General features: G+C 38.2%; 2 protein-coding genes and 1 long non-coding RNA gene across 10 annotated transcripts; 2 read left to right on the forward strand and 1 right to left on the reverse strand.

Moving 5' to 3' along the window:
• The first annotated feature begins 5,082 nt into the window (after window positions 1-5,082).
• Window positions 5,083-6,529, forward strand: LOC148981867 (uncharacterized). Its single transcript, XR_016155302.1, has 4 exons — window positions 5,083-5,567; window positions 5,660-5,734; window positions 5,855-5,923; window positions 6,006-6,529. It is a non-coding gene; the product is annotated as an uncharacterized LOC148981867 (long non-coding RNA).
• A 961-nt stretch (window positions 6,530-7,490) lies between these two features.
• LOC148981868 (uncharacterized) lies at window positions 7,491-13,369 on the reverse strand. The gene is made up of 2 exons (XM_089129096.1): window positions 13,113-13,369; window positions 7,491-9,945 (listed from the first exon to the last, which is right to left on the reverse strand). Exons 1-2 carry the CDS (start codon window positions 13,168-13,170, stop codon window positions 8,306-8,308), a joined length of 1,698 nt encoding a protein of 565 aa, XP_088985222.1. The 5' UTR covers window positions 13,171-13,369; the 3' UTR covers window positions 7,491-8,305.
• Window positions 13,370-16,240: 2,871 nt separating this feature from the next.
• Window positions 16,241-27,689, forward strand: LOC148981869 (uncharacterized). 8 transcript variants are annotated; one of them, XM_089129124.1, is made up of 5 exons: window positions 16,259-16,321; window positions 16,412-16,536; window positions 17,382-17,637; window positions 21,368-22,746; window positions 26,868-27,688. In XM_089129124.1, exons 3-5 carry the CDS (start codon window positions 17,580-17,582, stop codon window positions 26,871-26,873), a joined length of 1,443 nt encoding a protein of 480 aa, XP_088985250.1. In that variant the 5' UTR covers window positions 16,259-16,321; window positions 16,412-16,536; window positions 17,382-17,579; the 3' UTR covers window positions 26,874-27,688. The 8 variants fall into 8 exon arrangements, with proteins under 8 accessions (XP_088985253.1, XP_088985250.1, XP_088985254.1 ...); XM_089129128.1 differs by having other exon boundaries at window positions 17,498-17,637; XM_089129127.1 differs by lacking the exon at window positions 16,412-16,536 and having other exon boundaries at window positions 16,241-16,302.
• Window positions 27,690-27,831: the final 142 nt, after the last annotated feature.

Below are 27,831 nucleotides of genomic sequence, written 5' to 3' on the forward strand. Positions count from 1 at the left end.
AGTTACCTTGCTAATAAATAGTGTTTCACTATAGTTTGGATATTTATATCCGCTGCAGAGGTTATAGTTACGGTTCGTTCGAATGAATGCTGAACGAGTCATTTGACTCTTTTAAGATTCCCTATAAATTAAAGGTGCTCCAAGGCCAGAACATTTTTGTCACATACAGCAAGCATCTCCCCACTATGCGCTAGATGCTTGTCCCCTAAAAACATTGTAAAAAAATGCGGTCTATGCAGACAACCCAGGCTCCATAAATGGCAACAAAGACAAACTGCGGCAACACGCTCCACGAAACATAACAAACTGTTCCAGCCAATAACTGTCAAGAAGCCCCTGGGGGTGGGGTTTGGGGGTTCAGTACACGGATGAGGAGGAGGGAGGGTCTATCTAGCCTCCGTTTTGTTAGAAAATATTTTAAGGCCCTGTTTACACGAGAACACTCGCGGGTGAAAACGTAAAAATATGTCATCGGATGTGCCTTTCGTTTACACAGCGACAGCGGTTTTGGGGCTTAAAAACTTAAAAAAGTGAAACCACCCTCCAGTGTGGAAATCTTATAAACGCTCCACCGCCGTGTTCCCGTGTAAAGGGTAAAAGCGCAAATTCTGCTTGACAGTGAAGGTTGTAGGCAGGCGCACGGACTTGGTGTTGTAGTATGCACTCCTAGACGCCTGGAGTGCATACTACATTGAATTTCACACACTTTTGCGTCACCATTTGCACGCGGATTTCCCATCCAAAACGCTCGTCTAAACGCAGAATAAAAAGTGATAACGGAACGCCACTTTTCTCTTCAGAATCGTTTCCATGTAAACAGCCTTAACGTCAACAAGAAGTCACATCACCCGACATCGCTTATCGCTTATAAAAACAAAGCTTTTTTAGTGTCATTTCATTCATTCAACGAACGAAATGAACTAAATGACTCGAAAAGATTAGTTCATTTTGATGAACAAGTTCGAACAGGAGAGTCACGAACGTGCATCACAGAACAGAGCAAGGCGAGCATTTGTGCAGTGAAGAATGTTTTCATTAAAAACATTAATTTCTTTTCGACTGAAGAAAGAAAGACATGGGCGGATAGACATATCCTGCAGCCATATCACCCTGTAGCCCAAGACTGGTTGCCCACTGAAGCTAAGCAGGGCTGAGCCTGGTTAGTACCTGAATGGGAGACCTTCTGAGAAAACCAGGTTGCTGCTGGAAAAGGTGTTAGTGAGTCCAGCAGGGGGCGCTCACCCTGTGGTCTGTGTGGGTCCTAATGCCCCAGTATAGTGATGGGGACACTATACTGTCAAGGAGCACCATCCTTCGGATGAGACATTAAACCGAGGTCCTGACTCTCTGGTCACAAAAAATCCTAGGATGACTTTCAAAACAGTAGGGTTGCAACATGACATCATGACTTTTGCGTAAACATATACGCCACTTTCGAGTCAGGTGGCATGTTATCTCTACGCATTTTGAGCTATCCGCGTCTATGCGTATATGTCTACGCCATGCGTGTCCGTACGCGCAGTCAAATCTCCAGTCATAAATGCCATTAACCCCAGTGACGGTTAAGTTTAGGGATGGGGTTGAGGTAAGTCATATATTTATATAACGTTAAGTCAACGGCGTTCATAAACACGCTGAAAGGCGATTATGCGTCTTGATAGCACGCCAAAAATGGAAATACGAATTGGCGTGTCATACACACGCTACTTCATGAGATCAGCCTGAGGGGTGTAACCCCGGCATCCCGGCCAAATTTGCCCAGTGTCCTCTGTCCATCATGGCCTCCTAATCATCCCCATATATACCAATTGGCTCTACCAATTCTCCGCTCCACCAGTAAGCTGGAGTGTGGTGGGTGTTCTGGTGCAATATGGCTGCCATCGCATCATTGGTGCGATGCTGCACATTGGAGGTGGTTGAGGAGATTCCCCCTCTATGAGAAGCGCTTTGAATGTCCAGAAAGGCGCTATATAAATTTAATGCCATACCATACCATCTTCTTCCGCTCATCCGGGGCCGGGTCGCGGGGGCAGCAGTCTAAGCAGAGATGCCCAGACTTCCCTCTCCCTAGACACTTCCTCCAGCTCTTCTGGGGGGATACCGAGGCGTTCCCAGGCCAGCCGGAAGACATAGTCTCTCCAGCGTGTCCTAGGTCTTCCCCGGGGCCTCCGCCCAGTGGGACGTGCCCGGAACACCTCCCCAGGAAGGCGTCCAGGAGGCATCCGGAACAGATGCCCGAGCCACCTCAGCTGACCCTTCTCGATGTGGAGGAGCAGCAGCTCTACTCTGAGCTCCTCCCGAGTGACCGAGCTTCTCACCCTATCTCTAAGGGATCGCCCAGCCACCCTGCGGAGAAAGCTCATTTCGGCCGCCTGTATCCGGGATCTTGTCCTTTCGGTCGTGACCCAAAGCTCATGACCATAGGTGAGAGTAGGAACGTAGATTGACCGGTAAATCGAGAGCTTTGCCTTACGGCTCAGCTCCTTCTTCACCACAACAGACCGGTACATCGACCGCATTACTGCTGAAGCTGCACCGATCCGTCTGTCAATCTCCCCAAGATACTTAAACTCCTCCACTTGAGGAAGGATCTCTCCACCAACCTGAAGTGGGCAATAATAATAATTATTATTATTATGGACATCTTGGATGACATGGGGGTGAGAAGATTATCAGGAAAGGTTTTTTTTTTAAAGTGAACTAATCCTTTAATGACTCATTTACATCTGTTGAACACCATTTTATTATAATTTGGGTAATTGGGTAACTCCACAGTATCTCTCTTTTCTCACTAACACAAGTTAGAATAAGTAATGTAGCATCCTAAAATGGCCACCAACAGTAAAAAAATATATAAATAATGTTTAATAAACAGATTTTTTTTTACATTTTTTTAGCTCAGATAAGGTCCAGTTCTGGTTTATTTCTTTGCTCATAGCTGACCTGTAGCATTGCTATGCACTGAAAAAAGTGAAACATCAGTGCAATTCATTCAAAAAATATATATATATATTTACATTGGTCCAATGGAAAATTGTGATTTTCAGTTTATACCTTCTGTTTTCACTTTGCCTCAGTACGTGTTACGCCCTCTACACTGAAAAAAAGATACTTTGGATTATCTTAAATAAGCCATATGTAAGAATGTGGCCAAAACTCGTACTGCAATCACTTCTAAATTACTGCTGCATCCCCTCTCCCTCCTCCCTGACTCAAGGTTGCCAGATAGGCTGCATGATCCAGCAGGAACATAGGCTGCTACAAGAAGCTTTTTCTGTAAATTGTGTTTATGCTTCAAATGAGAGATGTTTTGCAAATTAATTATATATCGCAAAAATTTACTAATGGCGATTAGCCAAATATAATCGTAAAGATGTACGCTCGTATGTGACAGTACATTGTTAGAACTGTTAGTCTAACTTATAACGGTAGGTATCTGTCATTAACGTACAAGCACAAGCTCAGTCACTGTGTGTAACCGATATCAAAGATATAGTTATTCATTTAGCTGACGCTATAAGTGAAAGCGACCAGCTGTATTTTTTAACTTACCCTGCAGTACACGTACATAAAGCTAAAATATGTGATGTGAAAGATTACGTGTCATTCTATTACTTTTGGCTGTAGAACTTGCATGATAAACAATAATAAGCGTATGTTGTTTTCCTCAGCGTCTCATAGAGAAACGGGCTCTGATAATGCATTGCTAATGTTTGCATTATAGCTGTACACATTGCCAGAAAGAGGTGACAAATGAGGTTGCACCCTAACAACTTCATCATCATCCTCATCTTCTGAAACAGAGTCATCTCCAGCTGTATGAGTAACGAATGTGGGGAATTTCAAATCTATGCATGAGAATATAGATAAATATTAATGAAGTGTGACAGGAAACGTAAGGCCTACTTTTCACGTAAGGAGTTTTATGATCATTGTCAGTTTGAACATGTTAATGATTGAATTACTTTATTGCCAAATGTGTCAAGTAACGAAGTACAAGAAATATTTCGTTACCTTACTTAAGTAGAAATTTTGGGTATCTATACTGTAGGCTACTGGAGTAATTATTTTTCAGCCTTTTATTTTTACTTCTTACATTTTCACGCAATTATCTGTACTTTCTACTCCTACGTTTTAAAAATAGCCTCTTCGTTACTCCCATTTCCCATTACTCCCAGTATGTTGTCATTCTGGCTTGTCATCATTCAAAAAATTGACCAATAACACGCACGGATAATAATAGAGTCCCGCCCCCTGAACACACATCGCTAAACTGATTGGCTTTGTGTTTTCCTTTTTAACCTGTGAGAGGCTGCAGTGATATTTGGTTGTGCAAAGCGGCAAAACTCCTCTGAGGGAAACCTAGAAACGAGGTAAGCGACGGAGAAATCAACAGTTTTCTGCTCAAGAATACGGGTCAAATCGCGTCAAATATTGATTTGGAGACAGCCGTTTTTACAATACTGTAGGCTATTACAATCGCGGGATAAGTGGCAAAGATAATCGTTAGTGTGTGTGTGTGTGTGTGTGAGAGAGAGAGAGAGAGAGAGAGAGAGAGAGAGAGAGAGAGAGAGAGAGAGAGAGAGAGAGAGAGAGAGAGAGAGAGAGAGAAGAGAGAAAAGAGTGTGTGTTAGTGTGAGAGAGAGACGGACAGAGAAGAGGAGATTATGTGTTAAATAGAGAGAGAAAGCGTGTGTGTTTGTGTTTGCAACTCTACATTATAGTGTCACTAAAACAGGTACCCTAGTGCATCCCACATTTTCAACTAACATTTTATTATAACATTAGTCATTATTTGGCCTTTAGAAATCTACTTCTCTTGGTTAAGAATTTCTTATTACCTAAAGTATATACTTTCACTTGAGTAATGAATGTGAATATTTTTGACACCTCTGTTTATTGCAATTAATAGTAATTATAAAGTCCAACTATATGTAGATTCACATATTATGGTGTTGTAGTTATTTGCCTGTAGAGGGCCGTAAAGATAGGTTATTGACATATTTTGTTTATTGATGATTTATCCATGTTAAGGCCTATATTGTGAAAAACAAAAACGTCTTTCAATATACTTTAGCAGATTTACAGGCTTTTATAATTTATCCTGGCTCAAATAATGTGTTTCTAACAGCAAACACTCAGAATAAAGTGAGATGATCTGCTGATGATCCTGAATGTCTTGTTGAATGAGTGTTGATAGTCTGAGGATCATCAATATTAACAGATCTGCTGAAAACACTCTTTATTTCATGACAATAGTTAATGTTTTCACCTCATTTATTATGCTGATGTCTTCAGATCTCCTGTAAATTGCACTAAGTTGCCGCCATGTGATTGGCTGCTTAGAAATTAAGTGTTAATGAGCAGTTGGACAGGTGTACCTAATAAAGTGGCCGGTGAGTGTATATTCAATTCTCAAACAGAAGTTTATTCCTGATACTGGTCAATCTCAACGAGTTATCAAGTCAATCATTTTTATCATTCATTTTTAATGCTTCAACAAATTCTGATTTAATTTCATGATGCACTTGTTTTCAGGTAATAAAAGAGAGACTGGCGACTCTGCGGTGAGTTCAGGAATGCAGTGATTTAGATTTGATTAGTCTTTAAAGCTCAATAAAGTGTCATTCATGCAGTTTTAATTGTTTGTTGTCTAAAGGTCAAAGATGAGAATGAAGATAAAGGGACGTATGAGACGATCAACATGTCCATTCCTCCTGATCTAAGAGCCGATGTGAGTCTCTAAATCATCAAATATTACGTTCACTTTTGTGTTATTCTACATATTTTAGTGAGAGAAATGTCTGTTCTGTGTGTTAAACTCGACTCTCTGTACGTTTGCATTGATGTTTAGGAGCAGACAGATGATGTCACTTATTCTGAGGTCACTTCTTCCCATACAAAGCCAGTAAAAGCTCTCGATGTGAGTAGATATCAGCACATGCACTAATAATAATAATAATCGCTGTGGTTCAAACATTGATGGACAGAATCTGTTCTTTCAGGATCATAATGATACAGTGACTTACGCTGCCATCAGATGAAGAGAAGATAAACCGCAGGATCAACTTTACGCCTCTGTGAACAACAACAAGTAAATGCATTTGAAAATGCAATGAAATAGACTGAGCCGTTGTCCAACACAAACCTGGTTTAAAGTCAATGGCGCAGTATTTTTTGTTATTTAAAGAGTCCGTTACTAATGTGTGCCTACAGGGTCCACAACGCACACACAATCTGCTTATTATACACACACAGGGACGGAAACAGCACACAAACATGCCAAATATTACAATTAACACACACACAGAGAGCTTTATCCTTTGTGCACACACACACACACACACAGAGCTTTAACCTTGCGCACATGATCGTCCTGCGTTCAGCTTGTATATCTGCTGCTTCTTTTATAGAGAGTCGTCCGTCTGAGAATTACATCAGTGTTTACTCACATTATATTTTCATAAGATATTCGAAACTTTGACTTTGCATTTTGTATGTCACGAAATTAAATATGTTATTTCTTTATTTTTTTTTACATGTGACAATAAAGAGAATGAAAAAGGGGAAAGTTTTCGCCTCTTCCATTCCTGTAAAAACACACATAACTAAACTTGCTCTTGTTAGCTGAAAGTTTCACGTTTTAAATGAATACTTGAATGAAGGTTCAAGAGTAGGAACATTCGAGAGCTTGTAGATTTGAATTTGAGAACAAAATATACATATTTATGAGCTGAAATTTATCCTAATAGTTCTGATGTGAAAGTCTGAATGTTTCGATTCACACAGACAATAAACTAGTCACCAGCTGAACATTTCCACACCATGTTTGGCCGTCTCTAGACACTTCCTGAAATCTGCTTTATCAGCGGTTTAACCTATTTTGAGAACAGAGCTATACTCTGAATGTGTTCAAATGCGTCCTACAAAATCTCCATCATCTGGAAATCACACTGATTGCTCAGACCGTTCTCATCCCAAGGCCTCATATACTGACGATTTTGCCAATACGTAGACATCCAACACACATGGCACCCTTTAGCATCAATATGAGACGCAGAAGGCGCCTCCTAGTGGTCTAACCCTAACCCTACCCCAGAACTAAACCTGCCCATAACCGAATTATATTATATTGACGCTAAAGGGTGCCGTGTGGAAAATGCTCGAAATTTTTTTCATCAAAAACCTTAATTTATTTTCGACTAAAGAAAGAAAGACATGGACATCTAGGCGTTTCAGTCTCTGTAAATCAAGCTTCATAAACCGGATGTCCTTCCTTTGCTGTCTTTTAGCACTCTTGAAAATTATGATCACTGAATATAAGCAAGGAAACAATATCTACAGTTAAAGACAGTAACGTGCACAAGAGAAGACACTTGTAAAATCAAGCAAGACTTTATTGAACTACTCTAACACACACAAAGTAATCAAAAGAAAAACACACACATTCATTAAAACAGTGACAGGGAAAAGTGATGATATTAATGGAGGATGAATGGTGTCCAGGATGTCTAGGGTTAGACACGATTACCTTGAACACATTGACTATGTTTACATGCAGCCAATAACCCGTTCGAAACCGGGATATTAGCAATAACCCGGGCGTGAACGGCCATGTAAACACCGGAAAAAACCCGAATATGCTCATATCGGGATATTATACCTGGGGTACCCCTTTTCTAACACGAATATTTGGTCATGTAAACGCGTATCGGCATATCCCCATAGTGATTTGTGTTCTGCGCATGTTCTATTTGCAAGGAATCTTGGTCTTTTGAGTAGAGAAACTTCTCGGCAAATACAAAAATACTGGATACATGTACTCACTGTACCTTGGGTAAATGTAGAAATAATCTGGAAGAGTCTGTCATCCGTGAGCGGACAGAAGGAAGCAACATTGGTAATACAATTCACGGAAACAGGTGGCATAGATTGAGTACAAACAACAGGTGATTGTTCTGGATGAAGATCAATTGAATAAACGTAGCTGGCTAGTAATTGTCTCTTTGAGGATGAAGAAGGTGAGTAGTCTCAAACGTGAGATGAACAGGTAAGGAGCTGGTTAAGTTGACCAGTGTTGAACAACAAGACCAGATGATTGTGAAGTGAGAGGTGACTGCTGATGAACTGGTGACGGTGTGCTGGATTAGTATCCAGGCGAAGCTGATCGAGGTTGTGGAGCTGGTGTTGATGATGGTGTTGCATCTGTGACGTTGTCTCTGTATTCCACTGTGGATCATTTAATGTGTTTTTCAGTCATGACGACTGACTGAATCTCGCCGCAGTGTGAACACTTTTAAGGTTTTTATCCAGTGTGGATTTTCTCATGTCTTTTCAGATTTGATGAATCACTGAATCTCTTGTCACAGTGTGAACACTTGTAAGGTTTTTCTCCAGTGTGGATTTTCTCATGTCTTTTCAGATGTGTTGACAGACTGAATCTCTTGTCGCAGTGTGAACACTTGTAAGGTTTTTCTCCAGTGTGAATTCTCTGGTGCTGTTTTAAACGGCTGCTTGAAATAAAAGTCTTCTCACACTCAAAGCACATGAAATCTTTCACACCAGTGTGCATTTTCTTATGTCTTTGTAAACTTTGCAGAAATGAAAAACTCTTTCTGCACACAGAACATGAATACGGCTTCTCCTTCGTATGAACTGTCAGGTGTTTTTTCAGGTTTGATGACAGCAGAAATGTTTTGCCGCACTGATCACAGGAGAACGGCTTCTCTCTGGTGTGGGTCTTCATGTGAGCATTAAGATTTTGTCTCCGAGTGAATCTCTTTTCACAGTGTTCACACATATATGGCTTCTCTCCAGTATGAACTCTCATGTGAAGCTCAAGCCATGGTTTTTGTCTGAAACTCTTCCCACATTGATCACATGTGAACGGCTTCTCTCCAGTGTGAATTCTCATGTGAAGCCTAAGATTTTCTTTGTTTGAGAATCTCTTCTCACACTGATCACACGTGAAAGCCTTTTCTCCAGTGTGGATTCTCATGTGACTCTTAAGGTATCGTGAATCCCTGAAACTCTTTCCACATTTATCGCATGTGAACGGCTTCTCTCCGGTGTGGATCATCATGTGACTCTTAAGGTTTGATGATTCTGTGAAACTCGTCCCACATTTATCACATTCGTACGGCTTCTCTCCAGTGTGGACTTTCATGTGTCTTTTAAGTTTACTGGAATCCATGAAACTCTTCTCGCACTGATCACATGCGAACGGTCTCACTCCGGTGTGAACTCTTAGGTGAAGATCAAGACTGTATTTGGTTGGGAATCTCTTGTCACACTGATCACACATGAACGGCTTTTCTCCCGTGTGGATCATCATGTGAATCTTAAGGTGTGGTGAATTCGTGAACGTCTTCTCACATTTATCGCATGCGTACGGCTTCTCTCCAGTGTGGATCCTCATGTGAACCTTAAGGTGTATTTTTTGTGTGAAACACTTCTCGCACTGATCGCAGGTGAACGGCTTCACTTGAGAGTGAGCTATCATGTGAACATCAAGACTTCGTTTGTATGCAAAACTCTTCCCGCACTGATCACATGGGAATGGTTTCTCTCCGGTGTGGATCCTCATGTGTCCCTGAAGACATACTTTAGCTGCGAAGCTTGTCCCACATTGATCACATTCATGCGGCTTCTCTCCGGTGTGGATCATCATGTGTTGCTTAAGATTTGATTTTTGTGTGAAGCTCTTTCCACATTGATCACAAGAGAACGGCTTCTCTCCGGTATGAACACTCATGTGTTCATTGAGATGCTTGGTTCTGATACTCTTTCCACACAGATTGCAGGTTGTAGATTTCTTGGCTCTTCTTTTTTTTAAAAATGTCTGTTTAGTCTTTGAGCGACTCAAAGGTTTTTCTCCAGGTTTGACATGATGTTCCTCCTCCTCTTCACTCAGTTCTTCACTCTCTCCGTTCTCTTCCATCAGCTCTGACACGAAAGAAAAAAAAAGATTAATTTCATTTTCAGTAAATCAAATTAGTTGTGAAATAGTAGTGAAAAGACATAAAAGTGAGCTCTGACGTAACTATGGTTGGGTATCGTTTCGAATTTGAATGATTCCGATTCCTTGTTTCGATTCCGATTCTTTTAAGTCAACAAATTTTAGGATATTTTAAACGAGCTAACTCACCAACGCTCTTTTTGAAGGAAATAGTCTTTCTCACGGGGCTGTTTTCAAGTAAAATATAAATATCAAATCTATGGACTTTAATTTAAATATGATAAATTATGAATATATTTTCACAAGGGTACACTTTCTTCAGCTTTATTTTTGAAAACCTCATGAAAACACACTTACACTTGAGTGTATGATGCTGTAGGTAGTTGAAGATGTTACCTGCTAACCTGCTGCAGAATGGCAAATAAACTATAGGAAACAACTTCTAAAACCTTCGTGATCTGGCGAGGAGAGAGCAACCAGCCAAATAACCTGATTTCTGAACGGCGTCGAGGGCACTTTTGGAACATATCCATGTCTCGGTTTGATGCTGCGTTCACACCAGACACGAATAGAGCGTCTGACGCGAGTGATTTCAATGTTAAGTCAATGCAAACTAATTGCGTAAATTTTGTTTCAAACTTTGTTTTTTTTACACGTGTCAATTTCGCTCTTAACGCGCGAATGGATTCAAAATTTTCCCACTGTATAACTAGATGCGGTAGGTGCGAATTTGACGTGCTATTCGCATCTGATGTGAACGCACCATTAGGACGACTCAAGTTGCTTCGCTCGGTTATGCCAACGCTTTTGGTGGACGCTTCTTAATTGGTATTCAGTGGTTTCTTTTTCCGGTCGACGGACTGTGAATCGAAACTAGGACTCGAAATTTAAACTTTTGAACGATTACGGGAAAATCGTCATAACATATCGCTGGCGTTATATGAATATGCTAAGATTTATCTGAAAACCAATGCTTGTAATTTGTTTATTAAATTCAATCCCTATTCATAGATCGCATTAAACTTTAGTTTGTGTTTATGCTCACACAAAAATCGCTGCAAAAGATGCTTTCCAACAGGTTTTATCGCAGTTTTTGTACCAAGTCGGACATGTTAATATGAATATTAATAGTTTTGTGCAAATAAAACTATTTCCAAAAAATATAAATTAACTAAAAATGATATTTGGCCAGTGGAAAAGATTGAGAAAAACTTACACTATTTGATTTATTTATTCAAAAAACAAGGCTAGGCTATGCAATTATTTTTATTAATGACATCCGTATTTCATATTTTTGTTATGTCTTGTTCCAATAAACATGTTATGATGTGGATGAATAATCCATATGGAAATAATATGCAGATGAGGATATTCATAGTAAAACTAGATGTTGTAAGCTCCATATAGTTATTTTGTGGAGACGGATGTGCACGCAATCTTACACTGACTGTGATTTAAAGTGAATTCTGCGCAGATTCTGGCTTACACACGCTTTTAGTCTGATTTTTTTTTTTTTTTACATACAACATTTTTGTCTTTCGGGCGCATTTTTGTCTTGCCTGCAACCACATGGAGCACCTTGCACAACTCAAGCACTGAAGAAATATGGCATACTTCCTCTTTTAAACAGGAAACCATAGGAAAACTAAGGAAAACTCAATAATAAGTATCAAAATAAAAGTCTTTGTTTAAACCGAAGTGTAAAGTCCAGCAAGGATCTTACGTAGAACTTAATGAGACCATGGATCATAGACAAATTATTTTATCGCATATAGAAACGACTAGCATAACAATAATAATAAAAAAATATATTATTTATTTTATTTTTAAATAATTCCATTTATTTATTTATTTATTACCAGAACCGATAATGTCGGAGCTTATCGAAACTGCAGTAGTTAATAATTTAGCCCCAGGTCACGTTTAATACTACTACTTTTACTACTAGGCCTACTACTACTACTACTACTACTACTAATAATAATAATAATATTTTTTTATTTAGTTGCCTTTCGTGGCACTCAAGGATACCTTACAAAATCCATAAAGCAAAGACATGAAACCAGTACAGCATCAAACATTAAATCACATAAAGCCTGCTCATACAGATACACGTTTTAAGATGAGATTTAAAGACAGAAAGACTAGAACTGTTGCAAATTTGTACAGGAAGTGACTTCCATTATATCCAAAAGCTCGTAATACCATTTTCGGTACCCATCAGCCATCACTATACTTAAGACAAAAATCTTACTGTGAGCGGCTTTATGCAAATGGGTTTACAAACTTTACTTAAAAGGTTAGTTCACAAAAAAAATAATAATAATAATTCTGTGAATTTAATTTTATTTTGGAATGTATGTTTTATTATTTGATTGTAGTTTTTATTTGTGTATATTTATTTATTTAATACCAGTTACATTATTATAATCTTAAAGGAAGCACAACAAGACTCAAATAAGATCTTGTAATTCTTACCTTTTAGTTCATATCTTCAGAATTTCAATATATGCAGGATAGATTGAGTGATCCGCATATATTTGTAATCAATGTACTTATATTGCACTTTTTAGAAATATGTTAAAAGTATGCTTGTTTTTCAATATACTTAAGTACAATTATTTTAAAGTGTGTTAAAAGTTTTATTGTGAAAATAGGTAAAAAGCATGATGTTAATATACTTTTAATATATTCAAAGATAGTACATTTTTTGTTAGTATATGTGCAATGTACTATCGAAAAAGGGAATATATTCAACTACAATAAAGTATACTTTTTTTTCACTAGGGCCAGCTCTCAGATTTAATCACAAATATCTACATTTGGGGTCCGACGATGAACAAAAGTCTTACAGGGTTGGAACAACAACACAAGCCTGAGTAATTATTGACAGATTTTTTATTTTTGGGTGAACTAGCCCTTTAAAAGTTATCCTTACAACCCTGTCAGCCATTTTGGAAAGATGATATAGGACTACTTGTTCATGGTGTTTTCAGTTATTGTTAAAAAATAACAAATCACATAGCTGTAGCCTAAACTATATTGAGAAATGTCCAAAATTTTGGTAATAGTTGCAAAAATATTGAGAAGCAGATATATAAAAAGCAAACTTATATATTTCTGCATCACGAATGAATGACGAATAAACACCAACCTCTTTGTTCTTCAGGATCTTCAGTGTGTTTCATTCTGCAGGGTTCTGGATCACTCATGTTCTCACTGTCCTCTTTAATAAACTCAGTCTTTGCAGATTTCAGCTCTTCCTGATGCTCGTCTTCACTTGTAGCCGTTGGGAATATTCCAGCATGTGTGGAAGAGATCAAAAAATCAAAGAGAGACAAAATCAAAAATATATAAGTTTGCTTTCATTCTTCTGGAGAGCAATAATTTAATGTCAATTCTTGCAGTAAAAAAAAAACAAAAAACAGTTGAACATGTTGTGGCAAATTCAAAGTTCTCTAATAAATCTCTGAGTCGAAGTTTCAGGTCTCAGGAGAATAAACTTCATTAGACAAGCAACAAAGTGAGCAGCAGCTGTTACAATGGCCAGCCTTCAGCCTTATCTTATCGCCAGGGAGCCAATGGGAGTACACTTATCTTTGGGTGTTAAGAGTAATCTGGGTAGTTTCCCATGTGTTTCCCAAACCCTGTGACCTAGTTTCTGCTTATACAGGCTTTTGCATGAGACAAAAGAAATCACTAAAAAAAAAAAAAAAAAAAAAAACCTCTGTCCGTTGACACCAACGAAATTAGCTTTAAGTGGAAACGTAGATCATTCGACACCAGTATAATACAGTGATGTGAATAAGTTTGGACACCCATGCTAAAGTTGCCTAAAAAGAGGAATAAAAAAATCATCTTTTGGATGTTGATCTTGATTTGTCTAAACCCACGTGATGGGTAGGTTTAGGGGCGGGGTCAGGGGTTGGTCATTCGTACGAATTCATACGAATTGGCCAATTCGTAAAGTATGTACGATTTAGCAGGTCATACGAATTGTTACGAATTAGCCACTTTTTAATCATTCGTCGAATTCGTGCGATTTGGTCGTGAGATCGGGTTGGTTTGTCATACATGTGCACGATTGATGAATGTTACAGTTATTGAACTGAATGAACACTGAAGTGACTTGAGCTGAATATCGGGTGATTTTGAATTTGTTACAATTGTGAAGCTGCTTTGAAACATTTTATATTGTATATAATAATAAAAGCCAAAATCCCTGCTGCAGTGTGTGCAAAAACTACATGGAACGTATGATCTATGTAATTGCAAACAAAGGTTTCTGTACCAAATATATCAAGATCTGCTTTTCTAATGTATGAAATATTTCTGTCATGCAATAAAATGCAAATTAATTACTTAAAAATCATATAGTGTGATTTTCGGGATTTTTGTTGTTTAACCCTAACCCTATGCTAAAAATGACAGACTTCTACGCAAGTGGGAAAACCTGCAAAATTGGCAGTGAATCAAATAGGCTACTTTTTGTCCCTTATTGAATATGTAGGGAAGTGGACCTGGACCTAGGATCAGCACAGTCAGACTTGGGTCTCTCAAACTTGTAAGAAATTATAGTCTGCTCCGATCCAACTTCCACTCCAATATATATATATTGAAATGTTCCTTCACTTAAAAGAGCTTATTTATCATAGAATCAATTCCTTAAAATCTTAAAAGTATCACAGAGTCACGTTTATCACCTATAGTGTGGGAGTGACAGCGGGTATTCGAGAACCATCTTGATTAGGGGGCTTCAAAGAGATGTTATCACCTTAAACATTTGGCCATTGTTATTGGAAAGAAGATTAGAGATGTGGGCACAGAGGGAGCACTTTTGTTGTTATCCTCAATTTACATTTCAGACAGAGCTTCAGCAATACTAAAATAAATAAAAGTTTTTTTTTTTTTTTAGAATGTCATAGTGTGCTAATTTATCTAAATATTTTTATTATACGTTTAAGATAACTGTATTCGCTTTGTTACTATTTTCACAAGTCTTAGTAAATAAATCCAAAATGATAACACGTGTAAAAGAGCTTCAAAACCTGATATCATGCTTTCATTACAGTAATACACATTTCAGTCCACATAATCATTGTTTCAAACATAAATATATGGACGCATGTTTTCTCAGTCCTGTTACTGAAAATCATGTGTCATTTAAAAAGCAAGTTTAGAAGCATGTCAATTAATTCCTTTGTTTTCCCCACAAGAAAGTGTTTATGTGTGTATATGTTCAAAAAAAATAAATAAAAATAAAATAAAATCACTATTAAAGCAAGGGGTATTTTGATAAAAAAAACAAAAAAAAAAAACGCAAAGGCATTTTTACATTTTAAAGACGACCGAAGTCTCAAGCTTATTTATTTTTTAAGAATTGAGTCATTAAATAATTGTATAAATTATGGGCCAAACAAAACTGATAAAAATAGTGGTTTCATTTTATTTTTTAGAAAATGAAAAAAAAAAATAGTAACAGGACTGAAAGTAACAGGATTGAGTTTCAAAAGTTATTGTTTTTTAGCATTGGGACTAAAATGTGTATTTTATCTAAAATATTAGATCAAATGTTTTTTCTTTTTTCATTTTTAAAGCAGTTTGGATATAAAGTCACACAACAATGCAAGAAAAATCTGATTTCTGAATGATTTTAATCACAATATTTCATGGTAAAATGCTATTTTTTAGTGTTCTGTGTGGTTTTTATCAATGTTTTTAATTATACGTTTTAAATAAGTTTTAATTATAAGTTAATTTGCATGCAATTTCATATTTTTGGCTATTTATGCTTTTATAATGGCTTATTGATCTTTAAAACTGACACCAATAATAAGAGACAGGGTTGTGTCGTTTCATTATATATATATATATATATATATATATATATATATATATATATATATATATATATATATATATATATATATATATAATATTTTATTTTATTATACATACATTCTTTAAACTTAATGTAGGCCTAGATTTATAATAAAATAAAATATTCTGTTAAACATCAGTTATATATAACATTATAATGTTTCATATTTTTAAACAAAAAGGTTGTGTATATTGTGTTGTTAATAAAGCTAGGTAAGCACATTTGTGTAGCCAAGTTGTTTTTTTTTTTTATGAAAAGAGGCAGAATAGTGCTTTATATCTTATTTAGTGTAGAAAATCAGAGAGTGACTGACGCGATCAATCTCTGCTGTTCCGTTGCACAAGTGTTCAAAATTTGTTAAAAAAAATATGGTTTTGAATCAGTATTGAATTGGGACAACATTCGTCGCGCCGCTGTGACGCAATCACACTTTAACTGGAAGAGTTTCAGCGTTGAGTCTTCGGTGAGGAGAGCAGTTCTCGGTATTTCTCATATTTACACACCCATCACACACACTTATACAGTTTGATTAAGCGACAGACTCATTTCTGTATTGTTTTCATCGATCACAGCGATACTTTTGCGTCTTTTCTGGCGTCTTCCTCCTGAAGTACACATTTAGTGCAGCAGCAGCGAGCCTGAGGAGAATATGTGGAGTTCATTCAGACCAGAGCGAGTGTGTGTTCGTTTGAGTGAGGTAAATTTTGAGATATGTGAGGGGAAACGATCTTATGTGTCGCTGCTGCTGTTTTATTTACTATTTTCACAACTTTAGCAACGGAAAAGATCCTGATTTAAAAACTTAAAAACTGTAAATAATACATTGAGCCAATAGGGAGCCACGCGAGGCATTTTACATAAATACTAGCCTAGATAATCATCGATACAGTTTGATATAGCAAACAATATTATTTTGTGGTAGCTAAGTTACTCTTTGTTTTAATTAAGGTGTTGTGATCATTTCTGCACAACTGCAACACGTTATCTATTGCAATGATGCAGTTATTAATTTTTTAACTTTATTTATATGTGTAATATTGTAACAAATAACAGTACTGTCTTCTAATACAGCTGTTTTTCCAGTAATATTTCAATAGTGTCATATGACACTAGTCATATGAGTAATTTCATTTGTCATATTGACTCAAATTAATGTTTCTAACAGTAAACACTCAGAATAAAGTGAGATGATCTGCTGATGATCCTGAATGTCTTGTTGAATGATTGTTGATAGTCTGAGGATCGTCAATATTAACAGATCTGCTGAAAACACTCTTTATTTCATGACAATAGTTCCTGTTTTCACCTCATTTAGTATGCTGATGTTCACATCTTCTGACACTTAAAGCTCATTTCATTGGCGTCGGCAGACTGAGGGGATTTGTTGGTGACAAATCTGTAGATTTAGGCTACTTATGTTTTTGCTTACTGTTTTTCTTACCATTGTCTAGGCTATACATTGATTATTTTACACTTAAGATTCCGTTGTCCATGAGCATAAAAACAAACTCAGTAACTAATGTATATTTTTGATTTTGCTAGACCAGCTCCTCACACACTGTAATTCATCATCATTGAAGCTCCTCCCATTGTAATTCATCATCAGAGAAGCTCCTCCCACTGTAATTATCCAATAAATGCTGAAATATTCCCCTCAGCTACAAGTGTAGACGATCATCAGAGCATCAGGATGAGCTGAAATCTGTAAAGACTGAGTTTATTAAAGAGGACAGTGAGAACATGAGTGATCCAGAACCCTGCAGAATGAAACACACTGAAGATCCTGAAGAACAAAGAGGTTGGTGTTTATTCTTCATTCATACATGATGCTGGAGAACATTCATGTTAGAAACATAGCCTATGAAATGGTACAGTTTAATTTTTGGTTTTCAAAAAAACCCAAAAGTGGGTTTAGTGGGTAGAATTCATATAGCATATTATAATCACTTATTAGGTCTATATTAATTTAAAGATTAGCAAAGTATGCCTAATCAATGACTATACCACATATTCTAGATATGAAGGCTATCATGATCATTTTGCCAACAATGAACCATGGATTTATTTAGTTTATATATTTTTTTAGTTGAATTAATCACGCGATCAGCATGGCTATCTGTTTTCTCCTAAATAAAAGCTCAAGGGTTTATTTTAAGTGTAGAAATAGGACAAAAGTATTTTAATTTTTCTATATTATAGTGTAATGTTGATTAAAATATACTTTTGAAATATTAATTTTCATTTATATAGTAGCCTATATAGGCTATATGGATTGTACGTCATAGGAATAATTATATAAATCATTATTACATTAAAACATAAAACACCATTGATAATGTAATGTAGTAGACTTAGACTCTCATAACTAAAAAGATGTTTGAGCCCTCTTTATTGTCCTAGTAAAAATTAATACTTTGTTTAACGAGCAGTTCATGGTTTGAAGCTCTTAATTTTGACTAGACTGATGCATTTAACCTTAAAATGTAAAAAAAAAAAAATCTTGCGGGTGGGGCAGTCAGTAAAACAAAATTATCTTTTAAAATCAATTGAACGTGGAACAGTTTTTCCTGTGAGTGAGACTGGAAAACCCGTAGTGGACGAAATCAGAGTGATAACAGAACGCTTAGAGTGCAGAGGAATGTGCTTGGACTCCAGTCCTGGTTTTGCGTCCGCGCCATTAGAAGCTCAAACTCGCAGGCAAGATCGCTCTAGATTAGAGGATATTTTAACTAATTTGCGGTAAAACTACTCGACCACGAGTGGAGTGGCTCAACTGGTGAGGTCTTCATTCATAGTCTGTCTGAGATATATTAGAAGATGTGTCTGTCATGGATTTGCACTGAACTGATTCTCAAAAATACGGAACAAAGTGCGTTCCGTGTCAGTTCAATACGGAATTAAGTCATTTATGTGACAAATACGGAACGATTCCGTATTATACGGAGCGGTTGGCAACCCTAGTCAGAACACAATCACACAGCAGGATTGTGAATCACCGACAGGTCCAGATCAGTGATGGGAATAACGGCGTTATTTTTTTCAGTAACGAGTAATCGAATTGATCTTAATAACGCTGTTACCGTTACTGCCAAGAAATGTGGCGTGTTACTATAACTGATGAAGCTGTTTTTTTTTTTCAGACCAACTAGATCTCTGAGCGAGCAGAGCACGAGACAAGCGCTTAAATGCTGACGATTGGCTGAGGTAGAGTAAAATGTCATTGTAAGCCAATCAAGTAGAGTTGGGCGGGTGTTCGAAAGCATGCATAGTAGTGATGTGAATTTGGCTCTTTTGACTCAGCTCACTGAAAAGAGCCGGCTCTTTTGGCTCACAAACGGCTCTTTAAATGACTTTGACTATAATATTTAAATTTTTATTACATAATTATTTAATTTCTATAGGATAAATTTGTACAAAAAAAATAAAATAGAGTCGGCTCTTTAGATAAGCGAGCCAGACTCTTAGAGTCGGCTCATTCGCGAATCTCAAACGACCCATCAAAAGCTAATTCGCGAACGAGTCGATCCATCATCACTAACGCTCATTCGCGAACGACCCATCATCACTAACGGCTACGCTCATTCGCAAACGAGTCGATCCATCATCACTAACGCTCATTCGCGATCGACCCGTCATCACTAACGGCTAGCGATCATAAATTGCTGACGACCCCATCAAAACGCATAGTCGGACAGGACAGGACACACAAGGAACAACACAAGCCAGTCAGTCAACGAGAGACAGGTATGTCGATGAGCCCAGCTAACCCAAAAGTAGCCTTCTCTAATGGTATATTGCTTAACAAGCTTAATTTAATTTTGCCCAGTTGTGGCCTGTTGAGGGGCAATAAATATCAAAAGTTCCAAAACATCTATTGTGTTATTTGCGTTGATCCACTATAAACATAATATCTACATACATGGCATTTGATATGTGGCTAGTCTCACTTTGTCCCACAGCACCATTTTTGTGTACGTTTCATGTTTCTGTTATAAAAAAATAAAAATGCCTTCTATATTTCTGTTTTGCTTTTCACTCCACTGTAATACTCGCTGCCATTGTTGGTTTGTTTAATACCATCAGGTTCAAGGCCAATCTGAGTCAGAGGAGGGCGGGTCTATTTGCGCGTGACAGGATGTTAGCATCTTTGTTTCCATAGTTGCGAGTCTAGAGAACATGTGACTTAAAGGGGAAATGAAACGTCTATGTTTTGGCTACATAGTAGCTACATATATTAGAAAAAAATCACTTTGCCTAAAATGTCATTTTTAAAAAGTAGTTAAAACCACAGATATGACAAAAGTATTTTCGTAATTTCTAGCTAGCTCTGTAGCTAGCGAGTCGCCATATTGCAGTGACGTCACAGCCTACGTAGCAGGGTTGGTTGGTTCCGTTGGTAAATGTGCAGAGAGTGAAGTGACCCTGGACTGGACTGAATATACACTTGACTTGAAATGGGGGAAGACGAAATAATAAATTGTGTTTCTCTATAGATTGGATATTTATATCCGCTGCAAAGGTTATAGTGACCCAGATAGCAAACTGACATTGAATCAACGTGGAAACATGACATCGAAACAACGTTGATCTGACATTGTTTTGCTCATCGAATTAACGTTGAACAGACGCGTCATTCTTTCAAAACTAACGGAAAAACAAGTTGAAATCAACGTTGTTTCAACGTTATTAAAGCAAACCAATTTTCGATTTTCATTTAGCTTTGAAGAATGCCGCGTCCGACGTCGGTTCAACGTTAATTCGATGAGCAAAACAATGCCAACGTTGTTTCGATGTCATGAGAGACGTCGTTTCCACGTTGATTCAATGTCAGTTTGCTGTCTGGGTACGGCCCGTTCAAATGAACGTTAAACGAGTCATTTGCTCGGCCGTATAAGTGATTCTTTTAAGATTCCCTAGAAATCAATGAATAATTCCTTTTCAGTTAATTGGCCTTCTGGCCCCTTAAATACATATTATTGTATATTATTAATGTTGATGCGCTACAATGTTAATAGTGCCAAACAATATTATGTTTTCTATGACTTCCTCTCAAAAAACTCAACGGGTTTGTTCACTAGATTCTTGTGCTTAGTTTCAATGTGACGCCGAAGTTTTGCATACAGGTGCTGTCTCGGACCCGACCAGGTGAATCCTAACTTTAAATTCTCAGGATCATTTTTTCTTTTTTTTTCTTTTCGCTGGGTCCTGTCTCCTCCCTTAATGCTGACTTCTGTTGACTTGGGACAAGGAAACTATGCATTTTTTAAATCTAATAAACGCACAATTACCAATATCAATAGAGCTGTATCCTAGTTTATTTTTATTTTTCTTGGCGTGTCGCACCACACCTATTGAAAACCGCTGCAATAGATTATATTTTAATCGTAAGAATCTGCTGTAAATAATGTTTCATGAAGGTATGAGCTATAAATAGCATGTGAAATCAACCTTTACGTCCTTTCACTTTATATCTCTCTCTTTAAATTATTTTGATATGCTGAAAATTAAAACATTTTCTTTCATTTCAGACCTGATGAAAGTGAAGGAAGAGAGTGAAGAACTGGGTGAAGTAAAGGAGGAGAGAGAAGAACTGAGTGAAATGGAGGAGAAACATCATGTCCAACCTGCAGAAAAACCTTTGAGTCGCTCAAAGACTAAAAATAAAGTTTTAAAGAGAAGAAGAGCCAAGAAATCTACAACCTGCACTCAGTGTGGAAAGAGTTTCTTAAACACACGTAATCTTGACCGTCACATGATAGTTCATACTGGACAGAAGCTGTTCTCATGTGATCAGTGCGGGAAAAGTTTCCCAAGGAAAGATAATCTAGAGATTCACATGAGGATCCACACTAGAGACAAAGTTAGTCTTGAGCAGCACATGAGGATCCACACTGGAGAGAGGCCATTCACATGTGATCAGTGTGGGAAGAGTTTCACAGCACAACCTCATCTTAGTCGACACATGATGATCCACACTGGAGAAAAGCCTCACACATGTGATCAGTGTGGGAAGAGTTTCAAAAACAAAGGTAGTCTTCAGCAGCACGTGAGAGTTCATACTGGAGAGAAGCCTCACACATGTGATCAGTGCGGGAAGAGTTTCACACTAAAAGGAAATCTTAGTCGACACATGATGATCCACACTGGAGAAAAGCCTCACACATGTTATCAGTGTGGGAAGAGTTTCGCGCAATCAGTACACCTTGATGTTCACATGAGGATCCACACTGGAGAGAAATCATTCGCATGTGATCAGTGTGGAAAAGCATTTCGTAGGGCATCAAACCTGAAGGCACACCTGATGGTTCATACGGAGGAGAAGCCGCATTCATGTTCTGAATGTGGAAAGAGATTTTCACTGCGGCATAATTTACAACTACATCAAAGAACTCACACTGGTGTAAGAGTTTATATGTGCTTTGAGTGTGAGAAGACTTTTACTACAGAACAATGTTTAAAACTGCACCAGATAATTCACACTGGAGAAAAACCTTACGAGTGTTCACACTGTGACAAGAGATTCAGTGTGTCAGCAAATCTGAAAATACACGAGAGGATTCACACTGGAGAAAAACCTTACAAGTGTTCACACTGTGACAAGAGATTCAATCAGTCATCAGCTCTGAAAACACACGTGAGGATCCACACTGGAGAAAAACCTTACAAGTGTTCACACTGTGACAAGAGATTCTGTGAGTCATCATCTCTGAAAACACATGAGATGATCCACACTGGAGAAAAACCTTACAAGTGTTCAAACTGTGACAAGAGATTCAATTGGCCATCAAATCTAAAAGTACATGAGAAGACCCACAGCGGAGAGAAGCTGCACACTTGTGATCAGTGTGGAATGAGTTTTGCTTTAAAAAGTCCCCTGAAGCTGCACATGAAGATGATCCATGCTAAGGTTTGTTCAGTTATCATCTTTATTCACTCATATGAAAAACAATCACAGTCTGAAATCACAGTGAGTGGTTAATTTTATGTGTTGAGAAACAGACTCTATAGTTTCTTATCAGCCATAATGAGCGATAGAGATCAGTACCAACTGTTTGTGATCCAGCTTACAGTCTCCAGTAGGGATGGGAATTGAAAACTGGTTCCACTCGAGAACTGTTCTAAGTTTTATGAACCTTCGATATTATATGCCCTCGACGTTAACGATTCCTCTTATCGATGCTCCTGCACCAAGTCCCAGCCATAGGATATACAGACTGTGAGCTCACAACTGTCCCTTTTAGGGATGCACCGATACCACTTTTTTGGAAAACGAGTACGAGTACGAGTTCTTGCATTTCAGTACTCGCCGATACCGAGTACTTAATAAAAAATAAAAAAAACATGATTTAAATATTTTTATATACGGGTTTTTAGGTCCTTGATTAAATTACTTGGGTAACACTTTATTTCGATAGTCCACTTTACTAACTATAAGTAACTTTTCAATTATATGTCAACTAACTGTCATTAGAGTATTAGTAGACTAGAGTATTAGTACGATCAGCTTAATATCTGATAACACTTTATTTAGCCTATTTGGTCCCCCAACAGACATTCAACTGACTATAAGTAACTTGGCGACTACAAGTAAACTTATTCTCCTAATCCAAAGCCATTCACTTTGAAATTGTTCCACACCAGTGATGCACGGGTTGATCCAAAATGAGCGGGTGCCTGCGCCGCGGTCACCCGCGGCCAGTTACGGGTCATCCAAAAATATTTTTAATGATATTCGGGTCGCGGTCGCTCAGGTCGTTTGGAAAAAGATGCCAATTAAACCTTTGTATTTATATAGTACTAGAAACAATTTTCTATGAAATATATAGGCCGAATTTATTACTTACTGCGCATCATTCGTTACTACGCGGATGCGCAGTATCAGCTGCTCGTGCTTATCACTTCTCTCAGCTGTGGCAACAACATGTCTCAGTTCAGTGAACTGTTAGAGTTACTGGAGTAAAATATAATTCGGGATATTGGTTTATTTCAACTCGGAGGGACTGTCAGGCATGTCTGAAAGTGAGTAACTGTAGTAACTTGTGGATCAGCACTGACGCAAGACGTGAACTGATGCGAATGATTCAGTTCGATTTAGCGTACTGGTTCGACCGGTTCATTAAAAAGAACCGATTCGTTCACAAACCGGCCATGTCTATGATCACTAGTCTGCAGAGAGATGGAGGCGGCAAGAGAAAAGGTGAAGACTGGGGAGTGGAAGCTCCGCAAATACACAAATAGAAAGTGTAAGTGTGGGAGACATTTACCGAAATAATGAAAGATGATGACCAAAGTGCCCGCTTTGTTATATGTAGGCTACGTCTTCTTGCGATGCTGTGTTGTTACACGTCTATGGCCCAATGACGCTACGATGAGCATGTACTACTTTTAAAAAATACGGTCAGGAAGAGGGTCGGGTACAATATTTTCTTACTTTTTTGCGGTCCGAGTAGCGGGCGGGTAGTTGAAAACATTGGTAGTGTGCGGGTTGTTTATACATTGACCCGCGCATCACTGTTCCACACGGCTGACATGTCTCCCCATCTCCCCGCTCTGAGCTGCAGCCGGAGCCTGGGGGTGGGCACTCGGCGCCTGTGATTAACCCATTTCTCAGAACATGGTATCGGTCCCCGGTATCGGGGGACTTTTAACGAGTACGAGTACTTTAGAAAATGTGGTATCGAGGCCGATACCAGATACCGGTATCGGTATCGGTGCATCCCTAGTCCCTTTTGTCCTTTATCGGGCACCATAGCATGGCGTCCTACACATCTGTTTCATGACATCAAAGCGATTTGAGCAAAGGAGTATTTAGTATCTTATTAACCAATAAAAATTATGCTGTTTGCAATAAGAGTGGTGACCGCCAAAGCATTTTTTTTCACGCCAAAGTCTTATTCGATCGCTGAGTAATGTAGATGAACTGCTGTGCTTGTGACAGGGTGTATGTTCATGTTAAACTGAGAGAACACACACTCTCCCTCTGCGGAGCCAGACAAAAGTATAAACAAGGCCGTCTTCAAACTGTTTTGCTTTTTCCCTCGTACATACTAATCAAAATAAATTGGGAAAAGGTCGGAAGACCAAAGTTTCATGTGGAGCATTTTGATTCCATTAAAGTGCAAAAGAAACTACAAGCATCCTGTTCACACCGACGTTTAACGCCTCATGACTAAACAAAGGGCACCAATGTGAGTGTGCACACCAACACGCGTAAAAGCGTCATTTAAAAAAAAAAAACGCCTCTGGTTCGTTTTTTTGGTTTGACGCGCCGCATCAAAAACTATCCGACCAATGAGATTGGAGCTTTTGCTCACGTGTCTGGAGCTTCTGAAGTTACAGTAAAACACAATTGGGGGCGCCGCTCAAACATAAAACTGTCTTCCTGAGCACACATACGTAGCGGCGAAGAAATACGCCAAGTAGCGTCTACACTGCCGGGAAGAAATAAGACGAGGAAGGTGCAAGGCAAGATGAATGTAGACCTGCTGGTCTCGTTGGTGTTGGAAAATAAAGAACGAATGCTGACGAATAACGTGCGTCGATATTCGTCCTAGTGTGTACGACCCCTCATGGGTGTGTGATATATATCGTCTGCGATAATATCGTAATTGTTGTTTTAACAATGTGCGATTTGACATTATCGAGGACAGCCTATCCCTCACACATACACGAAAGTTTAATACGAATACATGTATCGTTACACCCCTAATATATATACACACTCACCTAAAGGATTATTACGAACTCCATACTAATTCTGTGTTTGTCCCCTATCACCTTCAAGACTGCCTGAATTCTATGTGGCATTGATTCAACAAGGTGCTGAAAGCATTTTTTAGAAATGTCGGCCCATATTAATAGGATAGCATCTTGCAGTTGATGGAGATTTGTGGGATGCACATCCAGGGCACGAAGCTCCCGTTCCACCACATCCCAAAGATCCTCTATTGGGTTGAGATCTGGTGACTGTGGCGGCCATTTTAGTACAGTCAACTCATTGTCATGTTCAAGAAACCAATTTGAAATGAGTCGAGCTTTGTGACATGGTGCATTTTCCTGCTGGGTACATGGTGGCCATAAAGGGATGGACATGGTCAGAAACAATGCTCAGGTAGGCCGTGGCCTTTAATCGATGCCCAATTGGCACTAAGGAGCAAAGTGTGCCAAGAAAACATCCCCCACACCATTACACCACCACCAGCAGCCTGCACAGTGGTAACAAGGCATGATGGATCCATGTTCTCATTCTGTTTACGACAAATTCTGAGTCTACCATCTGAATCGAGACTCATCAGACCAGGCAACATTTTTCCAGTCTTCAACTGTCCAATTTTGGTGAGCTCTTGCGAATTGTGGCCTCTTTTTCCTATTTGTAGTGGAGATGAGTGGTACCCGGTGGGGTCTTCTGCTGTTGTAGCCCATCCACCTCAAGGTTGTGTGTGTTGTGTCTTCTTCACAAATGCTTTGCTGAATACCTCGGTTGTAACGAGTGGTTATTTCAGTCAAAGTTTCTCTTCTATCAGCTTGAATCAGTCGGCCCATTCTCCTCTGACCTCTAGCATCAACAAGGCATTTTCGCCCACAGGACTGCCGCATACTGGATGTTTTTCCCTTTTCACACCATTCTTTGTAAACCCTAGAAATGGTTGTGCGTGAAAATCCCAGTAACTGAGCAGATTGTGAAATACTCAGACACCAATAACTATGCCACGCTCAAAATTGCTTAAATCACCTTTCTTTCCCATTCTGACATTCAGTTTGGAGTTCAGGAGATTGTCTTGACCAGGACCACACCCCTAAATGCATTGGGGCAACTGCCATGTGATTGGTTGATTAGATAATTGCAATAACGAGAAATTGAACAGGTGTTCCTATTAATCCTTTAAGTAAGTGTAGGTTCAATGTAAATTGTGTTCATCGTACTTAATAATGACAATTATGATTTTCGTCATATTCATGCAGGCCTTACATATATTTGTTTACTTTGTCTCTCATTTGAAATCTCACTTGATTTAATTTGTCTTTTAGACCTGATGGACGTGAACAAGAAAGGAAAACAGAAGCCAAACATCCGTCTCCTGCCCTCAGTGTAAAAAATGCTTTGCGTGTTCATCAAGTCTGAAGACTCACATGAGAGTTCACACTGGGAAGAAGCGGCTCAGGCTTTCTCTCTGAAATCACGTCTTCTTCTCATTCTGGAGAAAGACCATTTAACTGTGATCAGTGCCAATTTAACTGTGATCAAGATTCATTAGTAGCATTACAGCAGAATAGACACTGGGGTGTTAGTTTCAGTGCAGGAAGTCCTTTTTCTACAGAAGATGAACTGAAACACACACTGGAAAAGAGGCCATACCACTTTTAAGAGAGACATGAATCTTATATTCATTATTTACTCATTCTTCGTTGTTTGATTTTCATTAGAACATCTTATTTTCTATTCTACTTCTACTCTTCCATGCAAATCATTAACACTCATTAGTTAACATTAGTTAATATATTAACTAACAATGAGCTATGCATTTGTTACTTTATAAGTCATTGTTCATTTTGGTTCACAGCATTAACTATTGTTAACAAATACAACTTTAGATTTTAATAATGTACTATTAATCGATATTAACTGAGATTATTAAATGCTTTAGAAGTATTGTTCATTCTTAATTCATGTTAACTAATGAACCTTATTGTGTTACCTTGAAACTGGACACTTCTCTTCTTCTCTTGAGATGCTTTGGCTCTTATAAGTCGGTAAAGAGAGAGATCTGTCTCATTCACTTTTACTTAATGTTTGTATTTGCTTCATGTAATAATTGATTAAACACATTACTCCATATCAACACCTTGTTGTTTTTGTCCATCTTTATTTTCTGTTTGAATCAGGAATTATTTAGTTATGAAAGCCATGAAGCTTTCCAAGTTGTTAATTTCTCCATAGAGCTTTTAAATGGTGTATACATTATATTTTACCCACACATGACTGACCTTGAAT

The sequence above is a fragment of the Pimephales promelas genome, chromosome 3 (assembly GCF_988280905.1).
Source record: "Pimephales promelas chromosome 3, fPimPro1.hap1.1, whole genome shotgun sequence".
In the NCBI taxonomy this organism is placed as follows: Eukaryota; Metazoa; Chordata; class Actinopteri; order Cypriniformes; family Leuciscidae; genus Pimephales; species Pimephales promelas.